The 25,270-nt window shown below is 35.8% G+C and overlaps 1 protein-coding gene across 1 annotated transcript; it reads left to right on the forward strand.

Annotated features, from left to right (window-relative positions):
• The first annotated feature begins 17 nt into the window (after positions 1–17).
• SERINC1 (serine incorporator 1) lies at positions 18–21,518 on the forward strand. Its single transcript, XM_032274898.1, has 10 exons — positions 18–217; positions 7,449–7,610; positions 9,464–9,633; positions 10,491–10,570; positions 11,194–11,331; positions 13,041–13,210; positions 13,344–13,434; positions 17,822–17,966; positions 18,077–18,307; positions 19,682–21,518. Exons 1-10 carry the CDS (start codon positions 179–181, stop codon positions 19,815–19,817), a joined length of 1,362 nt encoding a protein of 453 aa, XP_032130789.1. The 5' UTR covers positions 18–178; the 3' UTR covers positions 19,818–21,518.
• The last annotated feature ends 3,752 nt before the right edge of the window (positions 21,519–25,270 follow it).

Here is a 25,270-nt window from a genome sequence, read left to right on the forward strand (position 1 = left end):
CCTGAGCGCACCGCGCTCCTTGCCTTAACCAACCCATGCCTGGAAGGAAGTGACGCGAAGCTGAGGGGTGGGTTGGGCTCTTCGCCGGAAGTGTCTCGCAGATAGTAAATAATCTCGGAGAGGCGAGGGAGACTGTCTCCATCTTGTCTGCACCCGCGGCTCTTTTGACGTTGTGGATATGGGGAGCGTCCTGGGACTGTGCTCCATGGCGAGCTGGGTAAGGTGCTTTTTGCGGCCTCTGGGGTACTAATGTGAGAGACTAAAGAGAAGGCGACCCAAGCCGGGGCTGGGTGAGCCAGGCTGGAACCTGGTGCCCCACCCAACGGGGATGACTCCTCTGTCCCCGTTTTCTTACCTTCTACTCTCGTCACTCTGATTCAGCTTCAGGGCTTTAGGTCTTGCGAAGAACTGATTACTGGCCGTAAGGTGTAGTGGCGATGGGAAGATGACCCAAGTGCAGGAAGAGAACTAGAGTAGTGCCCCTCCCCCACCCCGCTTGTGCGCCCAGTCTCCCATTCTTTCAGGTCCCTTTGGTTGTTTTGTTTGTATCTGCCTAGTCCGTCACTACAAACGTCTTTGGCCATTTCCTTCTGTGGGGTACCCACTCTGTTGTCATGTCTTTCGTCTCTTTCCTGGTGACCTTAGACTGTCGCACTGTCGTTCCGGGAGTCATGTCGCCCTCTTTGTTCTTTGGCGCAGGTTATGATTTAAAAGTGCCTGTCGTCATTTGGGACCGCCTGGCAGTAATGTTAATGTAGTAATACTGTTTTTGAAACAAATAGTCGTAGCAGAGCTATGACTATTTGAAGTGTCCATTTCAAATTTCAACTTGAAATTGAAATTTTCAATTGACACACGCATGTTTTGTGCCTAAAGACAAAATTGTCAGTAGGCAAAAGGCATGCGTCTGTCATCTGAAATTTCATGCTTAGCTGTACGTTGCATTTTCATTAAAGTGTTGTTAGAGTAAAACCATTTTCAGTATAGTGGCAAGACTTTTTGGTCCATGTGGCACAAATTTCAGTTTACTTAAGATAACCTCTGCCCCCTCCAAAAGAGAAGGGAAAACATTGGCAGTGCAGTTAACAAAGATATTTGTAATTTTAGGAGAGGTTTTTGGATTCAAATCACTTTTCTTTAGTCTGGAATTTGTTAATTCTGTTTCTAACAATTGCTTTTCTGACTTCCCAAATGATTCCGTTATATATACTTTAACCACCATATTGATTGTTTTACATACGTCTTTTCAAAAAGGTTTGATATGCTTTAACTAAAAATGTTGAATTTTAATCAAATAATAATGTAGAAGTTGTTACTCCATCCAGGCTGTCCTCTTGATTACGCGTTATTGCTTCTTGCATGGAAACGTGGTATATTTTATTTCAATAAAGATATTAGAGAGTTTAATTATTGACATTTGTACAAAAGAGGCATAATGTAATAAACACTGTTGAAAACATAAGTGATTATGTAAGATTGTTTTCATCAGTTTTTTTAAATTGGTGTTATGCAATTTAATTTGTAATGTCATATCTCATCCAGTTATGAAGTGGGCATGCTGTAGTTTTTGTACTTAATATTTAAAAGGTGAGATACATGTTTTCCATTTTACAACACAGATTGCCTTTTTTGATTAGAAGAATGTCTGTGATAAAATTGACACTACCTTTTAGTTGCTGTGTTAATAGCGAAATACATTAGAAAGGTAGCAGCAATGAGGCAGTATTTTAGAGACAGGGTTTCAAGTATGTTGCGCGGGCTGGAGTGCAGTGGCTAGTCTTAGTGAACTGCAGCCTGGAAGTCCTGCGCTCAAGACTTACTGCCTCAGCCTCAGATAGCTGGGACTGCAGTCAGGTGCTCCCGTGCCCAGTTTGGAATTTATTTTATTGTTTAGTTTCAGTAAGCTTTTTCACTTTTCTTCCTGTGCCTCTGTCTCTATTCATTAATTGTTTGATTTTAGTGCAGGCCAATAGTCATTGAAGGGGACCACCTCTTCCACATTCTTAACAGTTGATATGTTCATTTACTTAGAGGTTTTGATGAAATGAAAATTTATTTAACTTTCCAAAAGTCACATTCAGGGCTGGCCATGGTGGCTCATGCCTGTAATCCCAGCACTTTGGGAGGCCGAGGTGGGTGGATCACTTGATGTCAGGAGTTGGAGACCAGACTGGTCAATATGGTGAAACTCCATCTCTATTAAAAATACAAAAAAAAATTAGCTGGGCAGGGTGGCGCATAACTGTAGACCCAGCTACTTGGGAGGCTGAGGCAGGAGAATTGATTGAACTGGGAGATGGAGGTGTACACTCCAGCCTGGGCAACAGAGCAAGACTCCGTCTCAGAAAGAAAAAAAAAATTAGCTGGGTGTGGTGGCACACACCTGTAATCCCAGCTACTTGGGTGGCTGAGGCAGGAGAATTGCTTGAACCCAGGAGGCAGAGGCTGCAGTGAGCCAAGATCACACCACTGCAGTCCAGCCTGGGCAACAGAGTGAGACTCCATCTCAAAAACAAAACAAAATAAAAAACAGACCAAAAAAAAAAAAAGTAACATTCAGATCATTAAATTAGATCAGGTATGCCAGAATTAAAAACAAACCAACCTCATTCTTTCTTAGTACAAGTTTCTACAGGCTTAATCAAATTTAGTAAAACCTTCTTTCTTATTTGCAAAATAATCGTAGAAAATTTCTGAACTAAAAAGAGACAAATTATGTGTAATACCACTGAGCAGAAATTGGAGTGTTAAATTGTTCACTTTTTGTCTGCTGCTAAGAGGCCTAGAATTAGATTGATCATAATCCTTGGTTCATGGCAGTATAATTTTTTATTCATGCATGTTTGTCTCTTTTTTTGAATTACTTTAAACATTATAAACATCATACCAACTAATCCTATACTACAGCATTACCAGCCAATAATACCTACTTACATGCTTTCCCCATCCCAGTCTCAACATTTGTATTAGTGAGTAGACAGAACAGTACCTATCAAGATATTTAATATCGTTAAGTCATTAAGAAAGAACTAGTGATTACTGGGTGACCATTTTGTGCCAGTATCTTCCAAATTTTTGTTGATAACAATGACTTGTTTTATAGAAAAGATTTATAATTGCTATGAATGGTCAAGCAATGCAGAGTAAAAATTAAGTACAAATGTCTCCCCAAAATCTTCTCTCACAATGCATATATGCAAATAGGTGGATGAATAGACAAAGATATATTCTTAGGCATGGCAGCATTTTAAACACATTTTTAAGTAAAGCATTGAATTTAATTTTTCTTGAATTTAACAAAAGAAAAATAAAAATTAGGCCTGACACGGTAGCTCATGCCTGCAATCCCAGCACTTTGGGAGGCCGAGGCGGGTAGATGACAAGGTCAAGACTTTTCTCTAGCTGTGTGCATCTCTCAGTAAGTTCAGATACATGTAATGATTGATTGAACCTTGGAAGTTATCCCTGCCAGAATCTTCTGACCTGCTCTAGTCTATACTGGTAGTCACTGGATCTCACTTTATCCTCAAATGAGGATGTACATTTTCTGTCTCTTAGGTCGAAACCTTTTTTGCATTGCTTGTTTTCTTTTGTGGTTGACGACCATGTTTTGGTATAGTGCTCCGTAACAGAAGCACATAGGAGGTATACTTTGGTCTTAGAATTCTAGATGGGAAGTCATTTTCCCTCAGAATTTGGATGCTCCTTTGTAGACTTGCAGTGTTGCTGCTGGGTATTCTAAAGTCATTTTAGAAACTTTTTCTATGTGACCTCTCCCTCCTTCCCTTCTCCACCATTTAATTACATTTCTTGAGTTCTTTAATTTTGTCACCTGTATTTTCTGCATTGTCTCTCTGTTACTCAAATAGTGTGCCTCCTGGACTGAAACTCCAGGTTTCTTCCTTCCTGCCTTTTGAGTCTGCCTTCTTTTACTTAGCCTAATTCATTTGAGTTTCATTTTTCATTTATATGTTCTTATTGTTGAGTATTGTTATTATTTGGATTTACCACAATTTATCCATTCACCATTTGAGGAACATTTCCAGGTTTTGATGATTACAAATAAAGTAGCTATAAGCATTCCCATAAAGGATTTTTTTGTGTGTATAATTATAAGTTCTTATTTCACTTGAATAAATATCTGAATGTGGATTTGCTTATTCATACAGTAAGTGCATGTTTGATTTAAAAATAATAAACAGTCAAACTGGTTTCCAAATGGTTGTACCATTTTTCATTCCCAACTAATTGTTCTGCATTCTTGTCAGTAGTTGGTATCATCAGTTTATTTCATTTTAGCTATTCTAATGTGCATATAATAGTATCTCTGATTTTAATGTACATTTCCTTAATGGTTAATCATTTTGAGCACTTTTTCTTGGCTTATTTGCTATCTATATGTCTTTGATTAAAGTATCTGTTTACATATTTTGCCCATTTTTTAACTGAGCTATTTGTTTTCTTATTACTGAGTTTTGAGAATTCCTTTTATATTCTGGATGGAAATGATTTATCACATACCTGACTTGCAAATATTTTCAAGTTTATGGCTTGCTTTTTCATTCTCTCAGCAGTGTGTTTAAAAGAGTAAAAGTTCCTAATTTTGATGAGGCCCAATTCACTTTTTTTCTTTGTGAGTCATGTCTTTTTGTATGGTATCTAGAAAGTCTTAATTTTTATATATAGTTTGATTGTGGCTTAAGGTTAACTTTTTTAAAAAAGTATGAATATCCAGTTTTTTCAGCACCATTTATTAAAATAATTATCCTTTCCATATTGAATTGCTTTGGCATCTTTGTCAAAAATCCTTTGATCATATTTGCATGAGTCTATTTCCGAACTTTGTTGTGTTCTCCATAGTGTGTCCAGCCTTTTCCCTATATCACTCTGTTTTAATTACTGTCACTTTATGCTAGTCTTAAAATCAGGCAGTGTGTCTTCCAGCTTTGCATTCTTTCAGACTTGTTTGAGCTATTCTAGTGTTTTTGCCTTTTTATATAAATTTTTGAAGCAACTAATTTATTTCTGTAAATCTGATGCTGGGATCGTAATTGGAATTGGGTTGAATCTATAGATAAGTTAGAAAAGAACTGATGTCTTGAAAATAATTGTCTTCCAATCCATGAGCTCTGTATATTTTGCCATTCATTGAGATCTTTGATTTCTTTCACCAATGTTTTGTATTGTTTGAGATCTTGTATGTTTTGTTAGATTTATAACTATTTTCTTTCTGTTTTCCATTGTTATTAATACACAGAAACGTGATTGATTTGTGTGTATTGACCTTTTATCATGTGACCTTATTAAACTGATGAGTTAGTTCTAGTTGCATTTTGTAGGTTCTTTGTGGGGATTTTTATTATTTTTTTGTTTTGTTTTGTTGTCATCCAGGCTGGAGTGCAGTGGCACTATGATATCTCACTGTATCTTTCAACTCCTAGGCTCAAATGGTCCTCCTGTCTCAGCTTCCCAAATTGCTGAGATTACAGCAATTCGCATTTTGGATCATTTCCATTCTTACATCTTCAGATTCATTATTAATCTTTTCTTCTGTCTTGTCTATATTTAGGGCTTATTTTGTCATCTGGAAAAGTATGTTATGGGTCTTAATTTTAAATTATCTTCTATGTCTGTCCATAACATGATGGAGTTTTCCTCTGCCTCCTTGAGCATGTGAAATATATTCGCAATAATAATACTACAGTGCCCTATTTACAAATGAACTCAGTTATCTGTATCATTTCTAGGTTGGTAGTGACTGATTGATCCTCATTATAGGTTGTATTTTTTTGGTTTTTTGCATGACTGCTAATTTTTTGTTAGCTACCCAGTGTTAATTTTTCCTTGATCAGTGCTGGATATACTTTTATTTTCAAGAAAGTATTCGTGGGTTTTTTCTTTGACTTGGGTGATTTTACTTAGAGACAATGTGATCTTTTTGTTGTTTGCCTTGAGGTTTCATTAAGTGCAACTAGTGCAACCTTTCATTTGCTGGCTTATTTTTCTTGGGTCTTAATGGCCTTCTGATGTCTCTACCCAATGCCTCATGGATTACAAAGTTTTTCACTTCTGAGTGGTTAAATTTCCAGACCCTCCCTGCAGTGGACATTCTCCCCAGGCAGAAACAAGAGCCAGTTATAGGGCTCCCATTGTCTCTTCACAGAAATTACTGCCTTACCATGCCCTGTTGTTCATTTTGTGAAAAACTTATTTTTCCCGTAATTTAAGGCAGGAGGATAAGTCTGGTCACAGTTTCTGCATCTTGACCTGAATGTAAAGTAATTATCCCAAGCCTTTTTTCATCAGTAATTTTGTTTTTACCTGTGTTTTGTTTCTTGATAGTGATTAGTTAATTCTGTTTTTTCCCTTCTCATTTCTTTAGCCCTTTAATTTCCACTTTCCATTGTGTTCTGTGCTTATTTCATTTTTGAGTTCTCCTTTTTTATTTTTTAAATCTTTTTGTTATTTTTCTATAGCTCAAGTGAAATACTGTTAGGGAATTTCCTTTTCTTACTGGATTATATTTATTTCAGACTGAATTATCCATATGCCTTATATTTTCTTCATTCCTTTTTTTTGGAGAGGAGATGTTTATGTTTAATTTTTGCTAAAGTATGTTTACATAGTTACCATGACATTTATTTCTGTCTCGTGGAAGTTTAATATAAAGCAACTTTGTTCTTACTGTGTGTTGGTTGCTGTAGTGGTCTAGCTTCTACAGCATTCCCTCACTGTGGTATCTAACTCTCTTTTCCCCTAGAGCTATAATTCTAGGGCTGCATATCCTGGTCCATCCGGCTTTTAAAAGTCTGACGTCTTAGCCCAGGTTATGGTATTATGAAAAATACTTACTCTATGGCTTTTTGAGATATTGTTAAATACACTGTATCAGTGCTCCTCTCTCCTGGACAGGAAGATATTCCATTCCCTTGAGGGCATAATGGCATAATGCTAGTTTAGTGTGGTGGTCACTGGAGAAAGTTAGCCCCAGTTGTATTATTATCCTTTTTGCCTGACTCTGGTTGTAGTTTTTGTTATTATTGCTGTCACCAGGTCAAAAGAAGGAAAAGATAGGGCTATCAGTTAACTTTTTTTCCCCTCCGTGGATGTATTTGAGAATCCTCAGAATTTTGTGTATTCATTAGTATAGTATCTGGGGGCTAATGGGCAGGGGCTGGAGGTGGGCTTAGCAAAAGCTGTGCTATGAATATTCCATTTATTTTTCTTCTCTGAACTTTGGTTACTGCTGATGATTTTCCCCTCTTTTTGTTTTAGTTGATTTATTTGTTTTACTTGGCATAGAGTCCAAGGGCTTGTTTGTCTTTACGCCTTCTTAGAAGTTTCTAAATTCTGTGGTATGTAGATAATTTATATAAACCAGGTAGAACATCAATTTTCATTGTATCATTTTAAGATACACTGATTTTTAATAATATTCTTTTTCCTAGATACCATGTTTGTGTGGAAGTGCCCCGTGTTTGCTGTGCCGATGCTGTCCTAGTGGAAACAACTCCACTGTAACTAGATTGATCTATGCCCTTTTCTTGCTTGTTGGAGTATGTGTAGCTTGTGTAATGTTGATACCAGGAATGGAGGAACAACTGAATAAGGTTAGCCTTGTTTCTTATTTATTAACTGAAGCTATAGTGTATATATGTATATGTATAAAACTGATTTGGGGATATTGTAAACAGAATAATATAGAATAAGATAATAGGTAATCCTAGTTGTAGTAGTTCATAATCTTTTAGGAAAGACAAAGATAATATAAGTTAACTTGTTAAGTTCTATGATGGTGGTACAGAAAATATACTGTGGTAATACACAGAAAGAAGTATAATTCTAACCAGATGTCAGAGTGAGTCTCATGGAAAAAAGGATGTTCTAAGAATGATTAGAACTAGCATATACGGAGATTGAAAAATAGAAAGCATAATGGGTATAAAAGAACTTTTTGAGCAAAGTGTCTGTACTTTAGGAAGATTAATTTTACAATTAATAAAATATAAAAGTTAAGCAATTAAATATGGTGGCTATTGCAGTGGTATAATAAAGAAGAGAATAGAGGACCTGAAATAAGATTTTCTGGATGTAGAATTAACTAAGCCTGGTACTGAAATATTGGCAGTGATAGAATTATAAATCAACCAGGTTCTGATCCTAGAAAACTGGGAGGAAAGTATTGCCATTAACCCAGAAAGAAAAATTTTAAAAGAGTATCAGGTTGTGGAAAGAGATGGGGAACATAAAATCAATTTAGTTTCTAACATGTTGACTTGGAGATATTGCATCATGCACATGTACTATATATATATGTGTGTCTTAGTTCAGACAGCTATAACAAGAATATCATAGGCTGGGTGACTTAAGACAACAAAAATTTCTCAGTTTGGGAAGCTGAAAGTCCGAGATCAGGGTGCCAGTATGGTCAGTTCTGGTCAGAGTCTTATTCCCGATTTACACATGGCTGTCTTCTCACATTGTTGAGAGAAAGCAGCAGCAGTTTTCTCTGTCTGTTCTTATAAAGGCATTAATCCCATCCTGAGGGCTCTACCCTCATGATTTAATTACTACCTAAAGGCCTATCTCCCACTGTCCTCCCATTGAAAGTCAGGGTTTCAGCATTAATTTTGGGTAGACACAAACATGAAGTTCATAATAATGTAGAGCAGTAAGTAGAAAACATGAATGAATTTAAAAGAGAAACCAGAGCTAGAGACTGCCTTGAGGATAAAAATAGAATGTTGAAACCATGGCAGCATACGCTGAAGATCATTCAGAGTGAGCAGACCTAGAACTTTGCCAAAATCTGTTAATTAAGGGAGCTGGTGGAGAAAGGAAAACCTGGTTCCATGATCCTAGAACACTGGGAGGAAGGGATACTAGAAAAGAACAAAGAAAATATACAGGCTATAGGAAGAAAATTTTAAGAATGACAGGGATAGTGTCTGTATAAAAGTGGGATTAAGGAATGTGATTAAGCAGTAGCCTTTGTATTTGAAAACCAGTACATGACTACTGTCCTGAAAAAGCAGATTTTTTAGAGTGCTGGGACTGGAAGGAGTAGGAGGAAATGATTTATTTTTGTATATATGAATAATAGATGTATTAATAGTTCTGAACAGTTGTCTCAGAAATAGCATTTACACGACTAAAACAAGTATATCATGCTATTCAAGTAGAATGCAAGTTTTAAAAATGTAGAATAAATCTATAACTCAAAATATACATCCAGCATAGAGTTGGTATTGTAGTTTATTATTTGATCACATGGGTATTTATCTCTTTTTTCCCACACTATATCCAGTCAATATGTGTCAGACTCATCTTGAGTACATATTCATCATAAATTGTAAAGCAAATTCCAGTTTTCTAAACCTTTATTTAAGCTATTCAATTACATAGAATTTTTAGTTTTACTTAATGAAAAAATTATGGGTTCTAAACTCTTTTGTTTTTCTAGATTCCTGGATTTTGTGAAAATGAGAAAGGTGTTGTCCCTTGTAATATTTTGGTTGGCTATAAAGCTGTATATCGTTTGTGCTTTGGTTTGGCTATGTTCTATCTTCTTCTCTCTTTACTAATGATCAAAGTGAAGAGTAGCAGTGATCCTAGAGCTGCAGTGCACAATGGGTAAGTTTTCAAATAAACTTCAATATAAAAGCCTGGGTAGCCACACCAGTCCCCAACCCAAATACTATTACATAAAGTTAACAGTATTTAAGTGCTGATGTGAAGTCAGTAAATCTTACGTCTTATGATAAAGGAGAAAGGAAATGAAGATATTTTCTGAATACAAGTGTATACTACATACATGCGTGAACATGTTTTTGACAAAAGGAGGAAATACTACAATTACAGTCCTTGTTTCTGCAGCTGATCACATTGTTCGTAGCTGGTATTGATGACTGCCTTCTTCTGCTACCCATTCTGTATTTTCTTTGCCTTCAGCAAGCACATCAGCCGGTCATGTTTTTTTTCCTGGTGGAGTGACCCAGTGACCTCCATGAGCCCCTACTTTAACTGGAGGACCACAGTGATGTTTTGGGTCCCCTGGAATCAACATCAGCTCAGAGCCAGCGTCCAGTAGTCCCTGAAGTGTCTGATCATTTCCCTTTTTTTTTTTTCAGCCATTTGCTATGATGCTTCCTCTAGCACTATCTGGGCTTTAACATTTTGACTTGCCTTTGTTATCATACTTTGCTTTGCTTTGTTCTTTCCAGTTGGAAAGATTATATAAGCATGGATTCATAGTAATGGTTAATTTCACTCTCTCTCCAAACTAAGTTATCTAAATAGGATGATGACCTCATTTTGTAGTTACAAATATGGCTACACTCCAGATCATCATAATGTCCTTGGAAAGAAGTAGAAAAGTAGAACATTCACATGATGTGTAGCTATTTGTTAAGATGCAGTTAAATGATTTCATATATGAGAATATTTGATGAATGTTTATTAGTAAAAAATTATATTTCTTTTTGTTTTAGATTTTGGTTCTTTAAATTTGCTGCAGCAATTGCAATTATTATTGGGGCATTCTTCATTCCAGAAGGAACTTTTACAACTGGTAAGAAATCTTTTTTAAGTTGATGTTGGTATTTATTTTATTTTCAATTTTTTTTGAGACAGAGTCTTGCTCTGTCGCCCAAACTGGAGTGCAGTGGCGCGATCCTGGCTTACTGCAACCTCTGCCTCCCAGGTTCAAGTGATTCTCTGGCCTCAGCTTCCCAAAGAGCTGGGATTACAGGTGTGCGTCCCCACACCCAGTTAATTTTTCTATTTTTAGTGGAGTTGGGGTTTCACCATATTTGCCAGGATGGTCTCCATCTCTTGACTTCGTGATCTGCCTCAGCCTCCCAAAGTACTGGGATTACAGGTGTGAGCCACCACGCTTGGCCTGTTATAGATATTTTATAAAGGAATCTGAAATAATTACCTGGAACTATAATAAATAATTACCTGGAACTATAACTCTAGTTGTCTTTTGGGGTGGGAGGGTGAGTGGGTGGGTGGGGGTGTGTGTGTGTGTGTGTGTGTGTGTGTGTGTGTGTGTGTGTGTGTTTCCCCAGTTGGCAAAATCAAGATGTTCATATAAAATTTTATTTTCCTTTTTGTGTACTGTGATTGTAAAAGGAAACAATAAAAATCAAACTAACCAATCACTTATGTATGCTTTTTGTCCCTTTTCAGTGTGGTTTTATGTAGGCATGGCAGGTGCCTTTTGTTTCATCCTCATACAACTAGTCTTACTTATTGATTTTGCACATTCATGGAATGAATCATGGGTTGAAAAAATGGAAGAAGGAAACTCGAGATGTTGGTATGCAGGTAAGCTTTCATCGCAGAACAACTTCAGTATAGTTGCACTTTGGAGTCGAGAATAGATATGTAGACTAGGGAAATCACTTAGGATTTTTATGGTCTGATTTTCTATGAAGTGGTTTTTAATGTAAACTTTGTGAGTGTCAATATGTCACATTGTATCAGCAACTTAGTGAGCAGATCTTTTAGCAGATTAAGTGGGAATGTAACCCAAAGAACCAGGAAAGTATCCAAAAGAACCTGAATAGCTAAAATAAATGTTCCAAAGCATATTACTGAAAGCATGTGCACTTCATAGCCTAATTTTCTAATCTGCAGTGGGTTAAAAGTAAAATATTAAAGGGAAGAGGACTGCTAGTAATAGATAAACCCACAGTGATACATTTCATAAACAGCAAGTAAAGCAACTCAGGGATACATTTTGTGCAAGTATAAAGGATGCTTTTATGTGCATCAATAAGAAAGGAATTCCTATAGTAATGTAATTAATGATTATTTATAATGACGAGGTTGAATCCTATAGGATTATACTTTGAAACAGAGATCACAATTCAGATGCTTACAGGGCCAAACAAAAATGAGGGAACGGGAAGACTAAGATTAAATGCATAAGCTTTGTGCAAATACTAGGGACTACAATGAATTGGAGAGTGTGAATGCCTCATCTGAAGTGCATTGCTACTGCTCAGCTCCATTTATTAGTTGCTTTGTGGGAATGTCAACTCAGTATTGCTTGATTTTTCTAATTTTTTTCAAAAGAAGTCATAAATCTGGATTTTCATGCTAAATGACCTGCGTTTCAGCTAAAAAAAATTTAAATTAGAGTGCAAGCCAAATCCAGTGTGTCTGTTGGCCTAATATTCCTCTCACATAACTAATTTGTGGTGTTCGATCTCAGTGGTTCAAGTTAAAAAAAATTGGTGCTCAAAGAAATGAGCTTTAGTCATTTTGGAAATTTCACTTACATAGAATACCTTGTTCTCAAAATGCAAAGTCTAATGCAAGGGTTTCTGTCTCTTTTGTTCCCTGCTGTATCCCCAGGGCCTGGAACATAGGCATTCAATAAATATTTGTTGGATGGATCCCCTGTCAGCAAGGCAAATCTACATAAATACTTGTATATTAAGCACATATTAGCATAAAGGCTAAACAACTTGTGTATGTTGAAATTTACATAGAAAAAGCATAGGCTGACTTATTAAATAATAGTGACTTACCCTTGCATAATATGTATCTTTTAAGATTTTAGTTGTTGAGGAAAAGCATCATTGTTTTGAGGGCTTAACATTAACAATGAAAATAATTTTCTTAATACCCTTGTTTACAACTGAGTGATAGTGGTTTTTTAAAAACCCTAAGTAATATTCCTCTTATAGACATACAGTTATTTTTTTAATTTTGAAAATAATGGCTAACAAATAAACATAGTTTGTAAACTCTAATATAGATATTAGTATTACATCATATTAGTTTCTTATTAACTTGCTGTCCTTGCAAATATATAATAGTGAGCTATGTGTAAAAACTAGAATTCTTCAGCAATAAAGGTCAGAATTAATTTTCTTTCCTGCTTTTATAACCTGTATAATGCTGACAGTGTTAGTTGCTTAAAATATATTTTTTGACAAAATGAGATTGATTATAAAACAGGTCCCACTTTTAATTCCTAGTATTTCTGATAAAAAGCTAATTATCCAATTATATTTCTTTCACAGCCTTGTTATCAGCTACAGCTCTGAATTATCTGCTGTCTTTAGTTGCTATCGTCCTGTTCTTTGTCTACTACACTCATCCAGCCAGTTGTTCAGAAAACAAGGCATTCATCAGTGTCAACATGCTCCTCTGCGTTGGTGCTTCTGTGATGTCTATACTGCCAAAAATTCAAGTATGCCCTTCATAGCATTAGGTTTTATGAAGCTTATACCTTTTTAAGTTTTAAAAAATCTAGAATGATATCAGAATATTTACCTGTGTTGCTTTAATATATATATATATTTATTTTATTTTATTTTTTGTAGGAATCACAACCAAGATCTGGTTTGTTACAGTCTTCAGTAATTACAGTCTACACAATGTATTTGACATGGTCGGCTATGACCAATGAACCAGGTGTGTTTTGTTGTTTGTATTATATGTTTCTAAAGGTTCTGCAGGTGTTGTTTTTCCAGAAATTATCTTTTTGTAAAATTAAGCTATATAAAAATTTGGCTTCTAGAGGAATAAAGTATGAAAAGTTCATCTTTGATGTATTACTGTTTTTTCACTTAGTTTCTTTCATCAATAACAAAATTATAAGTTTACACATATAGCTAAGAGAAATTGTGAGTTCTGTTTCAGAGCACCACAATAAAACAAACATCACAGTAAAGCAAGTCATATGAATTTTTTGGTTTCTCATTGCATATAAAACTTTGCTTATCTCATATTGTAGTTTGTTAAGTGTTATGTCTAGAAAAACAATGTACATTCCTTAATTTGAAAGTACTTGATTTCTAAAAAATGCTAACAGTAATCTGAGCCTTTAGCAAGTTGTAATCTGTTTGCTGGTAGGGGGTCTTGCCTCTATGTTGATGGCTGCTGACCGAACAGGGTATTGGTTGCTGCAGGTTGGGGTGGCTGTTTTAATATCCTTAAACTAAGACAACAGTGAAGTTTGCCACATTGATTGACTCTTCCTTTCACAAAATATTTCTTTGTAGCATATGATGCTGTTCGATAGCATTTTACCTAGAGTAGAATTTTCTTCCAAATTGAAGTCAATCCTCTTCAACCCTGCTGCTGCTTTAATAAGTTTGTGTAATATTCTAACTCCTTTATTGTCATTTCAATAATATTCATAGCATCTTATCAGGAGTAGATTCCATCTCAAGAAACTACTTTGCACATCTATAAGAAGCAACTCCTCATCATTCAGGTTTGATAATGAAATTGTAGCAATTCAGTCACATCTTCAGGTTCCACTACTAATTCTAGTTCTCTTGCTCTTTCTACCATATTGGTAGCTACTTCCTCCACTAAAGTCTTGAACTCCTCAAAGTCATCCATGAGGGTTAGAATCAACTTCTTTCAAACTCCTGCTAATGTTGATATTTTGACATTTCCTATGAATCATGAATGTGCTTAATAGCATCTAGAATGGTGAATCCTTTCCGGAAGTTTTTCAGTTTACTTTGCCCACCCAGATCCATCAGAGGAATTACTCTCTATGGCAGCTATAGCCTGTAGCCTTACAAAATATATTTCTAAAATTATAAGATTTAAATGTTGAAATTACTTGTTTTTCCATGGGCTGCAAAATAAATACATTAGCAGACATGAAAATATTAATCTACCTATACATCTCTATCAGAGCTTTTGGGTGACCCAGGTTCATTGTCAGGGAGTAGTAATATTTTGAAAGGATCTTTCTTTTGGCAGTAAGTCCCAGCAGTGTGCTTAAAATATTCCATAACCCATACTTTGAACAGATGTGCTGTCATCTAAGCTTTTTTCTATTCACAGAGAGGCTGAATAGACTTAGCCTAATTCTTTAAGGGCCCTAGGATTTTTGGATGGTAAATGAACATTGGCTTTCTCTTAAAATCACTATCTGCATTAACCCCTAACAAGAGAGTCAGCCTTTCCTTTTAAGCTTTGAAGCTACACATTGAGTGGCTTCTCTATAGCTATGAAAGTCCTAGATGATATCTTCTTCCAATAGAAGTCTATTTTGTCTTTATTGAAAATCTGTTGTTTGGTATAGCTACTCTTTTTTGAGATAGAGTTTCGCTCTTGTTGCCTAGGCTGGAGTACATTGGCACAATCCCCACTCACTGCAACTTCCACCTCCTGGGTTCAAGCGATTCTCCTGCCTCGGCCTCCTCAGTAGCTGGGATTACAGGCCTGTGCCACCATGCCCAGTTGATTTTGTATTTTTAGTAGAGACGGGGTTTCACCATGTTAGTCAGGCTGGTCTTGAACTTGTGACTTCAGGTGATCCACCCGCCTTGGCCTCCCAAAATGCTAAGATCATAGGCGTGAACCAAAATACCCAGCTGGTGTAACTACTTTCATTGTTTTTGTTGGCTAGATCTTCAGGATAATGTCCTGCAGCTTCTACATCGACACTTACTGGTTCACCTTATACTTTTATGTTATGGAAACAGTTTCTTTCCTTAAACCTCAAGAACCAACCCCATCTAGTTTCAGACGTTTTTCTGCAGCTTCCTTATCTCTCTCAGCCTCAGTAGACTTGAAGCAAGAGATGGGGCCTTGCTCTGGATTAGGCTTTGGCTTAAGGGAATGCTGTGGCTGGTTTGATCTTCTATACAGGTCACTAAAACTTTCTCCTCCATATCAGCGATAAAACTGCTTGTCTTTCTTACCACCATTTGTGTGTTCATGTTCACTGGAGTAGCACTTTTAATATCCTTTAAGAACTTTTTCTTTTCTTTGCATACACAACTGATCTACTGGCACAGAAGGCCTAGCTTTTGACCTGTTTTAGTTTTTGACATAGTTTCCTTACTTAGCTTAATCATTTCTAGCTTTTGATTTAAAGTGAGAGAGGGGAGACTCTTTGACTTGAACAGTTAGAGCCCAATGCATGGTTATTAACTGGCCTAATTTCAGTATGGTTGTATCATGAAATGGGCCCAAGGAGAGGGATAGAGACAAGAAAATGGGTGGTGAAGAGCAGCCAGCACACACACAATGTTTGTCGATTATTTCACCATATTATATGGATGCGATTTGTGGTGCCCCAAAGCATTACAATAGTAACATAATGGGTCACTGATGAGAGATCACCATAACAGATGTAATTAATAATAATGAAAAATTGTGAAATATCATGAGAATTACCAAAATGTGAAACAGATACAAAGTGAGCACATACTGTTAGAAAAAACGGAATAGACTTGTTTTATGCAGAGTTGACACAAACCTTCAATTTGTAAAAAGAACAGTATCTGTGAAGTACTTAAATGCACAATAAAACAAGGTATATCTGTGTAAGAAATTGGGTGAAATTATAAGAAAGGTATCTAATTTGCATAGAGCATAAGATAGTTATATGTAGAAATAAATAAAAGGTCTTCAAATTCCTGTTGCTTCAATTGTGAACAGTGTAATTTTTTCACATTATTAAATTACTCTTTTAGTCTGTGACTACCTTACAGTTGAATTTGATAATTGAACTTTGTAATGCATCTTATTATAGGCTAGTTATATTGCATACCATGGGAATAGAAACCAACATATGTTGAAAGGAGACAAATTAGAATAGACATATAAAAATTATTATTTAAAGGAAGAAAATGATCTCTTTTCCTAAAAAAATTATCAGATGTTATATGAATCTCACTGAGTTTACAAACTAGATATTTTATCATAGGTACTTTATAACTTGGTGAAATATGGTTTGTTTTTTGTTTTTGTTTTGATATACTACAGAAAGATTTCGTATTTTTATTCAGGTAAGTGATTAGAAAAAAAATTATTAATAATTTGCTTCAGAGAAGGAAATGCCTTACCTAATTGGCTTTAAGATAAGAATTATTTTCCGCACTTTGGGAGGCCGAGGAGGGCAGATCACGAGGTCAAGAGATTGAGACCATCCTGGCCAACATGGTGAAACCCCGCCACACTAAAAATACAAAAAAATTAGCTGGGCGTGGTGGCGTGCGCCTGTGGTCCCAGCTACTCGGGAGGCTGAGGCAGGAGAATTGCTTGAACCCAGGAGGCAGAGGTTGCAGTGAGCTGAGGTCTCGCCACTGCACTCCAGCCTGGTGCCTGGTGACGGAGTAAGACTCTGTCTCAAAAAAAATAAAAGAATTATTTTCCTTGATTTATTTCATCCAATTAGGCTTTAAGATAAGTTTGACAGATCTGGCTTTGTGGGAGAAAAAGATGTATTTTGGATACTTTAATGAATATTTTACCAACCCTGCTTTCTTTGTCATAAAAGAATAAAACTGAATAAGCAGTAGGTCGTTATATCTTATTTGATAATTCCCACAAGGCATTTGCTGGAGACCATATAACTGGATTTTGTGTAAGCCGTCTTGCTTTTTTAACAATGTGCTTTATCAAATTAATGAGCTTCATAAATTAGTATCATAATCTCACCATATGAGAGAAAAGCCAGTGCATTACGGTTTAGAATCTCTGAATTTTCTTTCTAAATCTACTAGAATTATGCTAACCTTAGGAAGGTCATCTGTATTTCACCTCTTTCCTGTGGTTAATGTAGAGGTAGTTTATTGCTCGGCTATTACATGTTGAAAATTAAATGATTTAACTTTTCCAGGTGCTTCTATAAAATCAGAACAACTTCAGCGGTATTATTATTAATAAGTACAAATTGCCTTCCGTTATTTTTGTTATACTGATGCCTTTTCCAGCAAATTATTTTGAATTTGCAGGAGTATAGAGAGTTAAAAATAACCTTTTTTTTTTTGCTCTCAAAAACATTTTTCAATATATTCTAACATTTTAATTTGGCTTTATGTTGCAGAAACAAATTGCAACCCAAGTCTACTAAGCATAATTGGCTACAATACAACAAGCACTGTTCCAAAGGAAGGGCAATCAGTCCAGTGGTGGCATGCCCAAGGAATTATAGGACTCATCCTCTTTCTGTTGTGTGTATTTTATTCCAGGTAGGAAAAACTGTGGATTTTTTTTTTAAACAAGAAGTCTGTTTATTTAGGAATCATTTCTTCTAAAAATGTTCTTTTCTTTCTCTCCTCCTAAACTCTGTTTCTTGCAGCATCCGTACTTCAAACAATAGTCAGGTTAATAAACTGACTCTGACAAGTGATGAATCTACATTAATAGAAGATGGTGGAGCTAGAAGTGATGGATCACTGGAGGATGGTGATGATGTTCATCGAGCTATAGATAATGAAAGGGATGGTGTCACTTATAGTTACTCATTCTTTCACTTCATGCTTTTCCTGGCTTCACTTTATATCATGATGACCCTTACCAACTGGTACAGGTATTTATATTTCATGAAAACTCTGGATGTATGAATTTTGATGGCGTTTTTATGATTCTCTTGTGAAACCGTGATGTGATATGAAGTACTTTTTATCCTCTGATATGTTTCAAAATGTACAGCTAAATGAATAGTGAGATCAGCATGAGAAATGCAGTCTTTACTTCCTTGCATTAACAATAACACAATCATTGAAATAGTTCCAAATCTTGGAGAGATTAAAATAAAAATTTTCATGAAACAAATACATTTTTTTTTTACAAAAATGTATGTTGATAGTGGATCTAACATATTTATTTTTTTAATCCTGTAAACTTGTTCCCAACATAGTGAAGTAAAGGATACATCCTTTTTTTCTGTTTTGTTTGAACTGTCATTAAAAGCTCTGAAAATTTTTTAATTTCGGTGTGAATTCATGAATGCAGTTAGATTCTTAGAATTCTTACAGGCTACAATTTATGATTTTTTTAATCACTTCATACTTAATCCATAAATCTGTTTCTGTTAAGAGGAAGATAGCAATTTATAGTATTTCATTTTTGAAAGTTTGGTTTTGTCCAAATGATTACTGAAAGATTTGGTCAAAGATTGAAATTGAACTATTTGGTTTGGGAAGTTCTGTTTTTAATAACATTTTAATGCATAATACCCATAAACAATTTGTAAGCAGGCTTTCAGTATCAGCAAAACATGGAGGAAAAAGTTTATTCTTTGTTGTATTTCTTTGAGTGCAGCCTTTACTGATTTTTATTATTGAAAATTAAATATATACATTTAATTCTGACACTGTAATGTATTAAGCTATAAGAATTCAGCTGGTTCTTAATTCAGATCCTTGGCTGTCAGATAATAGTAGATGTTAAAGCTTTATACCAGAAGGATTTTGGTATATTTTATTAACTGAAAAATCAGCTGACCTTGAGATAATAGTTCCTTCCCAGTCTCTTCTTTCTTTTTCTAAGGTAATGTCTCTGAGTCATATCAATCTCTTAATTCTGAGAAGGCAGGGGTGGGGGGAAATCAGGTGAGGAGTTCCATATACACCTTGAACAGTCTTATGTAATAGTGACATCTCATTTATCCAGAGGTCACATTGAGTTTCTCTAATAACATGGCAGAGATGTATAAAGTGCCTGTGAGATAATGCAAAATAACTATTTCAGAGACCTGTGTATTTTACTCCATTAAAGGAAATTACAGGTTTTTACCTTCACGTCAGCAGTATGGAAAGAAAGGGAACAGATTAGATGCAACAACAGTATATCTCAAATAACTGTATACAAAGAACACTTCTGAATTAATGAAGTTTCTTCACTTGATGGCTGATAATTCAACCCCCTTGCCTCTTTTTAATAATTTTCCCTGAAATTTTAGGTATGAACCTTCTCGTGAGATGAAAAGTCAGTGGACAGCTGTCTGGGTGAAAATCTCTTCCAGTTGGATTGGCATCGTGCTGTATGTTTGGACACTCGTGGCACCACTTGTTCTTACAAATCGTGATTTTGACTGAGTGGGATTCTAGCATGAAAGTCTCACTTTGATTATTGCTTATTTGAAACAGTATTCCCAACTTTTGTAAAGTTGTTTATGTTTGTGCTTCTCATGTAACTTCTCCAGTGTTCTGGCATGAATTAGATTTTACTGCTGGTCATTTTATTTGTTATTTTCTTGCCAAGTACGTTGATATGTGAAGTAGAATGAATTGCAGAGGGCAAGTGTTATGGATATGGTGATGAGTTAGTAAAAGTTGACATTATTGAGCTTATTCTCTGCTCTGTACCAGTGAAATAAAGAGTAAAAACAAAATTGCGTGACTATTTTAAAATTATGTTAGATCTTAAGCTGTTTTAGGAAGCATTAAAGCAAATGTTTGGCTGCCTTTTGAAATAATTGATGTGTTGCCTGACAGGAGACTGCTAAGAACATGGCTTATTTTAAAATTGTATAAACAAGTCAAATGCCAGTTATCTAAAAAATCTTATCAGGTTTTCCCCTTGCTATGGAACATATACAGGTAGGGAGTGTTCAGTAGACAATACTGTAGGTTATGGATAGAGGTGTGGGTACTAAATTGAATAACGAGTAAATAATCTTCGTTGGGTAGAGATGGCCTTTGCCAACAAAGTGAACTGTTTTGGTTGTTTTAAACTCATGCAAAAGTATGGGTTAAGTGGAGATGTTTGGGACTCTGAAGGATTTAGACAAGGTTTTAAGAAGCATAATCATGGGTTATAAGGAAGTGTTTGAAAGTCAGTTCTATGCCAGCATGGTAGCTCACCCCTGTAATCCCAGCACTTTGGGAGGCTGAGGTAGGTGGATTACTTGACCCTAGGAATTCGACACCAGCCTGGGCAACGTGGCGAAACCCCGTTTCTACAAAAAATACCAAAAAACAAGCTGGGGTTGGTAGCATGTGCCTGTGGTCCCAGCTACTGAGGAGGCTGAGGTGTGGGGTATTGCTTGAGCCCAGGAAGCCAAAGGTTGCAGTGAGCCAAAGTCACGCCACTGCACTCCAGCCTGAGCAACAGAGTAAGACCCTGTCTCAAAAAAACATTGAAAATCAAAGGTGGTAAAATTTTTGACAGAGTAGGAAGTAACTGCAAAATACCAGGCTTTAGTAGGTATACAAAATGTAGTCCAGTTCTCTCATTTTAAAAACTGAAGACACTGAAGTCCAGGCTTAAATAGCTCAAATAGCTAATTAGTGGCAAAGCTGGGAAATTTCAAGTCTGCCAATAATAGTATTCTCTCTGACATTTAAAAATAATTTCTATTCAAAATACATGCTTAATTGATTTTACACCTCATTACTGGTGAATAATTTATGTGATGTGGATTGCTGGTGTCCAGCATGACTCACAGACAGGTCAGAAGAATGATGGAATGATTTAGAATAAACTTCTGCTTATAGTATACTACACAGTTCAAAAGATGTTTAAAATGCTTTTGTATTTACTGCTATGTAATTGAAATATATAGATTATTGTAACCTTTCAACCTGAAAATCAAGCAGTATGACAGTTTAGTTATTTGTATGTGTCACTAGTGTCTAATGAAGCTTTTAAAATCTACATTTTCTTCTTTAAAAGTATTTATTAATGTGAATGGAATATAACAATTTAGCTTAATTCCCCAACCTTATTCTGTGTGTATTGTATTCCACAATTTTGAATGACTGTGTTTTACCTCTAAATAAATGAATTCAGAGAAAGTGTGTAGTGTACTGATTATTGAGCAACTTAACTTTAGGTGGCCATAATAACATTTAGAGCTCATTTCTTCCTATGTAAAGAAGAACCTGGCACTAGAAAGTAACTGCCTGTTTTCTATCCTGATAATTGTTTAGAAGGTAGTTATTACCCTTTGGTTGTCTATAAGTGACCCCAGAAATAGGATCTCAAAGGTAAAGTGGCATTCTTTCCCTAAGAGTCTTCAGTACATGGATCAGTTTAGTTTGAAGAATATTAATACATTGAGTGGTTATTCTACATCTACTGTCTTCCAGCTGTTTTTCCTAGTTGCCAATTTTGATGCTGTCTTCTTTCGCTGATACTTCAGTATAAAAACTTCCCTTACTAAAAAACACAGTGTTTTTTAGGTTCATGCCTACTTTTACTGATAAAATACTCCAAGGTTCATACCTACTTTTACTGATAAAATACTCCAACTCAATGTTAGTTACTAAGCTTTAGAATATTTTATTCCATAATTCTTGTGAAATGGTCTTTCTCCAACATTATAAGCAGCACAATGAGCATTTTATCCCAGATAAAATCTTATGTTCACATAAAAACCTGTATATAAATGTTCATAGCACCTCTATTCGTAACAGACAAAACTGGAAACAACCCAGATGTCCTTCAATGGATGAATGAATAAGCACACTGTGGTAAACGTATATCATAGAATACTACTTTAAAAAGGAATGAAATATTAGTACATGGAACAACTTGAATGCTGGTTTAAAAAAAAATCCAATCCCCAAAGATCACATATAATTCCATTTCTATAGCATTTGTGTAATGACACAATTATAGAAATGGGGAACAGATTAATGGTGGTTTGGGGTCAGGGATGGGAGGGGAGCGAGAGATCTTTGTGGATCATGGATTGTGCCTTTGGTGTTGTATCTAAAATGCCACTGTAAAACACAAGACCATCTAAATTTTCTTCTCTGTCTTCTGGGAATTGTTTAATTTTACATTTAGTTCTGTGACCCATTTGAGTTAATTTTTGTTGAAGAGTGTAAAGTCTGTGTCTAGATTGATTGTTTTTACATGTGGATGTCCAGTTATTCCAACATCATTTGTTGAAAAAGACTATTTTTACCCCATCATATTGCCTTGTCTTTTTGCTAGACATCAGTTGACTAAATATGACTGTTTCTGAACTCTGTTCTGTTTCATTATTTGTCTGTTCTTTTGCCAGTACCACACTGTCTTGATTATTAAAGCTTTATATTAAATCTGGAGGATGAGTAGTATTTCTCCTTCAATGTTGGTTTTCTCCTTCAATATTGTGTTTGCTATTCTAGGTTGTTTGCCTCTACATATAAACTTTAAAATCAGTTTATCAAATGTCCACAACATATTGCTGGAATTTGGGTTGGGATTATATTGAATCTATAGCTCAGGTTGAGAAGAACTGACATCTTGACAATATTGAGTCTTCCTATCCATGAATGTAAAATATTTCTCCATTTATTTGGATCTTTGATTTCTTTCATCAGGTTTGTAGTTTTCCTCATATAGGTCTTACCTATATTTTCTTAATTTTTACCGAAATATTTCATATTTTGGGGTGCTAATATAAATGGCATTGGGTTTTAATTTCAAATTTGACTTGCTTATTACTGTTATATAAGAAAGCAGTTTACTTTCATATAATACCTTGTATGCTGCAACCTTGCTATAATCTCATGTAGGTTCAGGAGATTTTTAATCAATTCTTTTGGATTTTCTACATAAACATGTTATTGGCTAGCAGAGACAATATATCTCCTTTCCCAAGCAGTATACTTATTTCCTCTTGTTTTATGGCACTAACTAGGACTTCCATTAGGATGGTAAAAAGAAACATCTTTGCCTTCCTCCTAATCTTAATAAGAAAGCTGCTGAATTTCTCACCATTAAATATGATTTTAATGGTGGTTTTTGTTTTTTTTGTAAATATTCCTTATCAGGTTGAGAAAGTTTCCCTTCATTCCTAGTTTATGGAGATTTTTTTTTTTTTTTTTGAGTCTCTGTCACCCTGGCTGAAGTGCAATGGCACTGTCTTGGCTCACTGCAACCTCTGCCTCCTGGGTTCAAGTAATTCTTCTGCCTCAGCCTCCAGAGTAGCGGGGATTACAGGAGCCTGCCACCATGCCTGGCTAATTTTTTTTTGTATTTTTCATAGAGAGGGGGTTTCACCATGTTTGTCAGGCTAGTCTTGAACTCCTGACCTCAAGTGATCTGCCCACCTCAGCCTCCCAAAGTGCTTTGATTACTGGTGTGAGCCACCATGACTGACATAGTTTACAGAGAATTTTTATCATGAATGGGTTTTGGATTTTGTCATATTTTTCTGGATCTACCGATGTGATACGATTTTTCCTTAGCTTTTTGGGGTGATAATTAGTTCATTTTCAATATTTCAACCAGACTTGCATACCTGGGATGAATCTCTCTTGGTCCTTGGTCCTAGTGTATAATTCTTGTACATTGTTGAATTGGATTTGCTAATACTTTAGAATTTTTACATTTATGTTAATGAAAGATACTGGTTGGTAGTTTTCTTGTAATATTTTTGTCTGGTTTGAGTTTTAGGCCTCATAGAATGAGTTAGGGAGCATTCCTTCTGCTTCTACTTTCTGAAAGAGTTTCCACACAATTGGTATTGTTTTCGCCCATAAAAGTTTGGTAGAATTCACCAGTGGTCTAGCACTTCCTGTTTGGGAAGGTGATAGATTCAATTTTTAAAATAGATACAGGTGTATTCAGAATATCTATTTCTTGTATGAGTTTTGGCAGATTGTCTTTCAAGGACTTGGTCATGTAGGTTATCAAATTCCTTTATTACCCTTGTAATGTCCATGGGATCTGCAGTGAGATCACCTCTTTGATCTCTGATATTAATCTTTGTCTCTCTTAGTTTGGCTTGACAAAGGTTCACTGATTTTATCAGTCTTTCAAAGACCGCTTTTGGTTTCATCAGTTTTCTCTGTTGACTTCCTGATTTTCTACCTGATGGATCTCTTTATTTCTGATACAGGACTGTTGATGTCTCCAACTAAAATAGTGGATTTAATTTTTTCTGTTAATCCACTAATTTGCCATAAAGAAATACCTGAGACTGGGTAGTTTATAAAGTAAAAAGGCTTAACTGGTTCACAATTCTACAAGCTGTACAGGAAGCACGGTGTAAGGCATCAGCTCAGCTTCTGGTGAGGCTTCAAGTAACTTACAATGCTGGCAGAAGGCAACAGGGGACCTGGCATCTCACACAGTAAGAGCAAGAGAGAATGAGGGGGAAGATGCTACATTTAAGCATCCAGATATTGTGAGAACTCACTATCACAAGGACAGCACCAAGTGGATGGCACTAAAACAGTCATGAAAAATCTGCCCCAATGATCTAGTTATCTCCCACCACGTCCCACCTCCCACATTGGGGATTATAATTCAACATGAGTTTTAGAGGAGACCACATGCAAACTATATCATTCGCCCCCAGCCCCTCAAATCTCATGTTTTCACATTGCAAAATACAATCATCCTCTGCCAATATTCTCCCAAAAATCTCAATTCATTCCAGCATTACTCAAAATTACAAAGCCCTTCTGAGACAAGGCAAGTCTCTTCTACCTATAAGCCTTTAAAATTCAAACAAGTTATCTGCTCCCAAGTACAATGGGGGTGCAGGTATTGGATAAATATTACGATTCCAAAAAAGAGAAGCCAAAAATAAAGAGGCCCCATGCAA

This window comes from Sapajus apella, unplaced genomic scaffold, assembly GCF_009761245.1.
Source record: "Sapajus apella isolate SASKATOON/1434 unplaced genomic scaffold, GSC_monkey_1.0 scaffold6, whole genome shotgun sequence".
NCBI lineage: Eukaryota > Metazoa > Chordata > Mammalia > Primates > Cebidae > Sapajus > Sapajus apella.